Below are 8,311 nucleotides of genomic sequence, written 5' to 3'. Positions count from 1 at the left end.
ATAATAATAATTGGAAAGAGAATGAGAGAAATGATGAGAAGATTAAAATGACAAAAACAAGGAAGAAAAGAAAAAAAAAGAAAACTAAAAAACAAAAACAATTGTACAATGAAAAATGTCACAAGATATTATGTCTGTGGTTTTCTATCCAGAAACTTCACCAAATTGTTTCATTAGATCTTGTGGGTTGGTTCCAACCATTTCTATTACAAGTTCAGAACCACACATACCAACATGAAGAACTGGCAGTTTGTCTTTGTTCTCAAAGAGAGACTGAAGCTCAGCATCAGTAATGTCCAGCATTTCCTCTTCGGGTTCACTTGAAGAATTGGTAGTTGAGGCTCTTTGAGAATCGTTGTTGCCATTCTTGAGGCGTGAGTTCATTGGCGGCATCCCCTTGCTGCCTTTGTTGGCGGCAGCACTGTTGTCGGGCGCTGTTTCTAAGTCTTTCATGACTTGCATGTCGCTCGGAATGTGTCTGATGATGCTTGCGTCTTTGCTACGCGGATTCGGTATGCACTTGCTCGTGGCGCGTCCATCCTTGTCGGTGTTGTAAGGTTGCGATTGGGACTGGGACGAGCTCCGCGACTCTGAGTTGATACCCAGGATTAACTCGGGTGAGTCGAATGTGCGATGATCAAAGTCATTATCTGCCCAGCAGTCGTCGATGATTTGGCGAACGATGTTTGAGAGGTCGTCGATCGCTGGCAGCTGGAGGTCTTCGTCAATGTTCATCTTGTCGGACAGCGGCCCATCTTTGTCAGAGGAAGAGGTGGCCGATGAGGGCAAAGGTGCCGATGAAAGGTGGCTGGGGTTGGACATGTAGGAGGAGGAGGAGGATGTCTGTGGGGTTTGCTGGAGGGATACGTTGGTGCTCCCAGCGTTGCTGTTGGTGGCAAATGTGTTGTGAAATGTGTTTGACATAATTGTGGTGGGTACAATAGCCTTCTCCATGGGGTGGGCAGCAGGAGGTTTACTTTGCTGTTGTTGTTGTTGTAACAACTGATGTAACTGAGGAGGTGGAGGAGGTTGGGGTTGCTGCTGCTGCTGTTGTTGTTGCTGCTGCTGTTGGTGCTGCTGCTGTTGTGGCTGTTGCTGCTGCTGCTGCTGCTGCTGTTGTTGTTGTTGTTGCTGCTGTTGAGACTGTTGCTGTTGTTGTTGTTGTTGCTGTTGCTGCTGCTGCTGCAACTGCTGTTGTTGGCTGGAGCTAGTGTAATTGTCTGAGCTTGTGTTCCACTGTGATGGTTTATGCCACAATGAAAAGGAGGAGGACGATGAAGCCGGGGCAGGAGCAGGGGCAGTGTCCGGATAATTGGCCAGTTTGTTAATGGATGAGGATGGAGGGGGAGGCGGCATGGAGGAACTCGGTGGGGCCTTTGGCTGATTCGCACCCATGCCGAATGTACTCTGTGCCTGGTTGTACATCTGGACAGTGACATTGGGAGCCTGGGTAATTGAGGGGTGGATACGGTAGGGACTGGCTGAATGTTGGGTAAACTGATTTTGTCGATTAACCACTGCCTTGTTAGCATTCAGCTGGGAGAATTGGTTTGCCTGCAGCAGCTGATTTAGCGTTGGCATTAAGGGTTGTTGGTTCAAGTAATTGCTGTCCTTCTCTTGCTGGTTAAGCAAAGGTTGTGGGTTACTGTACTGAAGACTCGGCTGGCTCCCAACGGGGTACGGTCTTGGGGTGTTCGGGTATGCTGGAGGACTGGGTTTCGGTTGTAATGTACGCAGCGTGAGAGCATTAGGATTCTGTCTGTTGCTGTTGTAGTGCTGACTCTGTTGGTGCGCATAGCTGCTGTTCTGGCTAGCCACTTGGTTAGCTTTGCCGGCCAAAAGTGCTGAGAGTGCAGGGCTGCGTAGATCTTGAGCACTTGGTAAGAACTGCTTGGTGCCTTGCTGCTGCTGTTGTTGTTGCTGCTGCTGCAGCTGGTTAACCATTGCAATCTCAGATGACTGGTTCACATAACGTATCGTTTGGTTCGGGTTTGATACTGGTGTCTGGTAGTGGACATTAGCCATGCTACCTTGTGGGGGCTGGTATCTTAGACTGACACCACCAGCCCCTTGTTGAGACGGGGGCGCTGTCGACTGGAATCGGACACCAATGTTGCCATTGTTTGGTGACGAACGTTGGTATCTGGCTGCTGAATTATTCGGAGATGACGAGCTTTGATAAAGGCGCACGACTTGGTTTGAAGGGGACTGGTTCTGGTAGCGGATATTAGCGACATTCTGTGACGGATGGGGAGCAGGACCTGCATTTTGGTAAATCCGGGCTACGTTGCTTCCTTGTGGATTGCCCGCAAATGGGACACCATGGCTATAGTACATTGTCTCACCGCCAACACTGGACAAAGCTTGGTTGCCGAGAGAAGCACCAGAAGACCGTGAAGGAATCTGCTGCACGCTGCCAAATGCAGCACCTGCAGAACTTCCACTGCAGCTGCTGCTATATGGCATTGGCTCTCGTTTGATAGTTGCCGTCATTGGCGTCATGGATATATTCATACCAGAGTGAGAAATAGCCGGATTGTAGTTGGATTGGTAGTTGGCAGCCATGGCTTGCTGCTGTTGTTGCTGCTGTTGCTGTTGTTGTTGTTGCTGTTGTTGAACTAGTTGGTTGCGGTCACTGGCCCAATTGCTCATCATTGATCAAGTCTTAAAGAAACACGGCAAACAGTTGCGGAGATCGTGAAGCTTGAGCTCTGGCTGTGATGTCAGGAATGCCTCTCGGCGGTGGCTGGTTTTGATTTGTTCCTGCTTTATTTCTTCCAAAATTTCTTCAGGTAGATCTGAAAAAGAAATACATAAAAGATAAATACCAAAGAATAAACAGGCGTCAAAGACTTACCATTTAACACATGAATGAGAGTGGTGGGGCTTTGAAGTATTTGTAGGAAATAAAGGCTAATCCTGGGGGTGTATGGCTTGAAGGTGACAAAAGGAATTTTATCAGAGCCTGTGGCCTTCTTGATTTAGCCCTTTTGCTACCATATTTCTATTGAAATACATTGGTTTTTTTTTATTCAATTAATTTTAAATAAAATGAAAAATCTATTAAAACGACTGTCGTTATTAAGTTGGTATTGGAATCATAAATCAACATGAAATTTTGGTAGAAGATTTTTATTCGGATCACTTTAACCCTTTTGCTACCAAATTTTGCCGAAATATGCTACCTTTGTTTCATCATCATCATCATCATCATCGTTTAGCGTCCGTTTTCCATGCTAGCATGGGTTGGACGGTTCTACTGGGGTCTGCGAAGCCAGAAGGCTTCATCAGGCCCAGTCAAATCTGGCAGTGTTTCTATGGCTGGATGCCCTTCCTAACGCCAACCACTCCGTGAGTGTAGTGGGTGCTTTTTACGTGCCACCCGCACAGGTGCCAGACAGAGCTGGCAAACGGCCACGAACGGATGGTGCTTTTTATGTGCCACCGGCACGAGGGCCAGGCGAGGCTGGCAACGGACACGAAACGAGGCGGTGCTGGCAACGGTTGCGAAACGGAAGGTTCTCTTACATGCCACCGGCACTGGTAACACATCTGCAATTTCCATTGATCGATTTCGATTCTGATAATTAATTTTATAATAATGAAGATATAAAATATCTTTGTTATTATTAAGCTGAAGTTTGGTGGTGAAGATGTGCCTGGGCGTAACCTCAACGTACAAGGAAGTGAATGTAAGTGGAGTGGTGCAGATGATCGGACAGGGAGGGTGAGCAGAGAGTTAATGAGAGTGAAAAAAAAGAGTAGAAGATAGAGGGGAAGGGAAGGGAAGGGGATGCAGTGAGTGGTGAACACAGGGTGTATAGGGGAGTGGCAATTATACAGTTGGCAAGGGGAGGAGAAAAGAGAGAGAGAGAAATACTGGGCTGCAGGAGTTGGAGGGTGGATGGGTGAATTAATGTAATGTGTGGGTGGAAAGCACATAATACACTGCACTTCCAGAACTGAGGAGGGCAGGTCTTTTCAAGAACCTCATATCACCAGGCATCTCAATCCGATGTCTTCTCTTCCATGAGGTTCAACATCTTAAGATTCCACCCCCGCACTACTTCATCCCATCTTCCCTGGGTCTCCCTCTTCCACAGGTTCCATCCATTTTAACTGACCAGCACTTCTTTATACAGCTGTCTTCATCCATACACATCACATGTCCAAACCGTCACAGCCTTCTCTCTTGCACGCTGCATCTGATTCCTCTTATGTCCGACTGTTGTTTTAGCACATTTGCACTTTGTCATACTTGCACATCCCAACAGAACATACAACCTTCATTCCTCACCAGTTTTTGCATGAGCTCTGTATTCAGGGCTCACGTCTCTACCATCAAGTATAGCTGTTCATACATAAGCATAACACAATCTACCTTTCACTTGATGATATATATATATATTATTCTAGTTTATTTTTAACCTGATGAGTGGCTATATTTATATCGAAGTGATTTTATTACTACTATAATCATTTCTTAAATATAGCCACAAAACACGTGTCGTTATTCTACCAATTATATACGTTTTTATTACTTTTTTTGCAATTTACTTAATCATTGATATTTTATTGTTATTTTAATATTTCTATTATATGTAATTTTCTAGATGGTGTAATTTAATTGTTCATTTTGAATTGATAAAAGGTGTTTTTTTCTAATTTTTTATATACATATACACACATATATATATATATATATATATGTATATATATATATTTTTAATATAATATGTGACAACTATTCAGTTGGAATAATAAGACTCCAAATTATATTACAGATAAATTCCTCTATTTACATAATATCAAGGTCTCATTCATTCTTTTGTTGTCTTACCATTACTATTAATATATATAAATATATAATTAGAAAAAGAAAATGGAGATTGGGAAGTTAATAATTATTTATTATTAAAAGCAAATTAATCATCATCCCTTACAGCTGTTTCGATTAATACTTAGTATACACACACATATATATACACACACGCATATGTATACAATATACATGTGTGTGTGCGTGCGACTATGCGTTGGTCCACCACTACTTGACAACCGGTGTTGGTTTGTTTACATCCCCGTAACTTAGTGGTCCGGCAAAAGAGACCAATGGAACAAATACCAGGCTTTAGAAAATGATTGAAACAAGTAAAAGCTAAAAGTATGTTTTATCTTTTGCTTCAGTCATAGGAATGTGGTGGCCCTGCTGGGGGACTGCCCAGAAGAAGTTTGCGTCAAATGAGTCGGCTCTGGTTCTATTTGTCTTGAAGTTTGGTATTAATTCTATCGAACCGCTAGTTAGAGACGTAAACAAACCAATACCGGTTGTCAATCGGTGGTAGGGGACGAATACACTCACACACACGCATATACATACATATATCTCCACATACTTATATATACCTATATCTAAATGTGTATGTGATTATAAACACCTATACTCCTATGTATGTAAAACCCTGCGACATATATGTAGTAAATATTCGTCTCTTTCTTTCTCTCTCTGTATGTATGTGTATATATATATATATATATATATATATATTCGAAACGTGGAGTAGATGCAACAAGGCGACTAAAGAAGGGGAATTTTCCTTGTTTTGTATGTCCTGTACTCTATTTTTTCGTTGTTTAAGAAAAATGTCCATTTCCTTGGTTTTGTGTTTATGTTTTCGTTTCTCATTGTGTTCGACGTTTTTTTTGTGTCCTGTACCCATATATGCATGTATATATACATGTAGAGGTAGGTACGTACATATATGTATGTATATATGCATGTGTGTTATTTATTAATTTATATCCCAGGTTTATGTAAATGAATATTTCTATATTTACAGGTTTCTATTTATATAGATATATACGTTTAATATATATATATATATATATATATATATATATATACACACACAAACATACGTATATGTATATATACTAAGGAAGACAAAAATTAAAACCTATTTACTCACGTAATAAGTGCATCCTTTAACATCTTACCAAATCCTATATCAAAAGTAGGGCCTAGAATTTCAGTAGGAACATTTACGATAATATTAAACATTATTAGCATCGATTTAAGGCAGGGTATCAGCTGACCCGAGAGAAAAAGAAGAGGCGCGTGCCTGGTTCAAATCGTAGCCTTGCGCCTGTTGCATTTTCTAATGTTGTCCTTTCGTAAAGTGGTGGAATAAACCATAGAAATTTACGACATTACATCATTTATATATATACAAGTACCCAAATACATAAATACATACCTATATACATCTATATACATTATGTATAATCATACATAGCTACATATATACATGTATATAAAAATACATTCGTGTAAGTGTGTATATATATATATATAATGTAGACTTCTATTACGTACAGAATCAATATATAATGTAGGTACATAGATGATAGTAGACAGACATGTATATGTGTATATCTATGGAGACAGAGACTATATACATATAAATACATATTTGATACATACTGTGTTCTGGAGGAAACGAAGGAATGGTCGCTGTAGATATATCTAGGAAAGAATTTGGTCAAACATGTCTCTGTGTCGATGTTGCTTTCTGCCTTCTTGTTTGGTGACCAAATAATGCAAATCCTGTGACATGGTTCCTCGGCCGAATTCGTCCTTTTTTTTTCTTTTTCTTTTTTAAAAAAAAGAAAAAAGAAATATGTGTATGTCTGTGTGTATGTTCTGAGAAGATCTTGGTGCTGGTCCCGCCTGAGAACCGTTAGTCCAAAGACTTAACTAAACATACAATACACATACACTCATGTATATTTACGTAAATATGTTTATATATATATATATATATGTATATATATATATATACACACATATATATGTATGTTTAATAATGCCGATGCGTTTCAGGTACGAGACAGCATGTGGCGGTGGTGACCAATAACACTGGTGACGACGATGATGTTGTTGATGATGATGAAGATAATGATTATGATTGTGTTGGTGATGACAGTGGTAATAATGAAGAATATATTACTGAAGGATAATGATGTTCAAAACCTCCAATATTCTTTTCAAAGATAGGAGGAAGCAAATGTTGTTTTCACATAATTGAAGTCCCATTCACATTATGAATCACCAATACCATTCATATACAACTATATATATATATATATATATATATATATATATATATATATATATATATACTATATATATATACTATTGGTGTAATTATTATTTGATATAATTATTATTATAATGTTTGTTGTTATTCTGTCTGTCTATGCGCTTCTTTCCTTACACAAGACTCCAAATCTTTCCAAAAAAGCCTTCTGAATTCATCTTCTCTCATTAATTAAAATTATTTATTATTTGACAAATGTATTTATATTCATATATATATATCTACGTATATATAAATATATCATTATCTTCCTCGTTTTCTCTCTGTTTTTGTCCTCTTAATATAGAAATACAATTAAATAAACATTCACTTCCTCCTTTACTCTCACTCTCTCTTATTTACTCTGTCGCTCTTTTATTCTTACTTTATCTTCCTTTCTTTTTTCCCTCCCTGCTATTCACTTTATCTCTCTTTTTCTCCGTCTTATTCTTAGTCTTTCCCCCTCACTCCCTCTCTGTTATTTGCGCTGCTTTACTCTAACTCACTCTCTTTCTTCTGTCTCACTCTTTCTTATTTTTACTTTCTTTCCCTCTCCCTCTCTGTATTTTGTTTTTTCTTTCTTTCTTTCTTTCTCACTCATCCTCCCACTATTCCTCTCTATTATATTTTAAAATCTTAAACCGGAAACGCTACTCGTTTTCATAATTTTATTATTTTTCGTAACCGGAAGTAGTTCTTTAGCGTCTGTGATCAGTTATAGTAGTTGTGGTGAGAGAAAAAGTAGCAAATGAATACAAAAAGAGGGGGGAGGAAATAAAATAGATAGATAGATAGATAGATAGATAGATAGATGGATGAGAGAGAGAGAGAGAGAGTGAAGAAGAGAGAAAACAAACAAAGAATAAGAAAGATGGAATTAGGAGAGGAGGAGTAGAGAGAAGTGAAGAAAAGCAAAAACCACGAGTAAGAGGGAGAGAGCAAAAACAAATACAGAGAATAAGAGAGGAAATAAGAGAAAGTATAGAAGAGTGACAGAGAGAGGGAGATAAAGAAAAGGAGGGAAAGTGAGAGAGGGGATGGGAAGAAATGATTATTTGGAAAAAGTAGTGAGAGAAAGAAAGAGAGAGAGAGAGTATAAAATGCGAGGAGCGAAGGAGAAAAGTATAATGAAAATTGGTGGAAGGAGCAAAAAGAAATAAAATGAAGAGGAA

The 8,311-nt window shown here is 39.3% G+C and overlaps 1 protein-coding gene across 2 annotated transcripts; it reads right to left on the bottom strand.

Annotated features, from left to right (window-relative positions):
• LOC115219793 (alpha-protein kinase 1-like) lies at nucleotides 1–6,856 on the bottom strand. Of its 2 annotated transcripts, XM_036509647.1 has the most exons (3): nucleotides 6,845–6,856; nucleotides 6,485–6,653; nucleotides 1–2,798 (listed from the first exon to the last, which is right to left on the bottom strand). In XM_036509647.1, exon 3 carries the CDS (start codon nucleotides 2,653–2,655, stop codon nucleotides 145–147), a length of 2,511 nt encoding a protein of 836 aa, XP_036365540.1. In that variant the 5' UTR covers nucleotides 2,656–2,798; nucleotides 6,485–6,653; nucleotides 6,845–6,856; the 3' UTR covers nucleotides 1–144. The 2 variants fall into 2 exon arrangements, with proteins under 2 accessions (XP_036365540.1, XP_029645918.1); XM_029790058.2 differs by lacking the exons at nucleotides 6,485–6,653; nucleotides 6,845–6,856 and adding an exon at nucleotides 5,970–6,060.
• Nucleotides 6,857–8,311: the final 1,455 nt, after the last annotated feature.

The sequence above is a fragment of the Octopus sinensis genome, linkage group LG15, assembly GCF_006345805.1.
Source record: "Octopus sinensis linkage group LG15, ASM634580v1, whole genome shotgun sequence".
NCBI classification, from domain to species: Eukaryota; Metazoa; Mollusca; class Cephalopoda; order Octopoda; family Octopodidae; genus Octopus; species Octopus sinensis.
The sequence above is the reverse complement of the archived record's forward strand: the minus strand, read 5'-3'. Positions and strand labels throughout refer to the sequence as shown.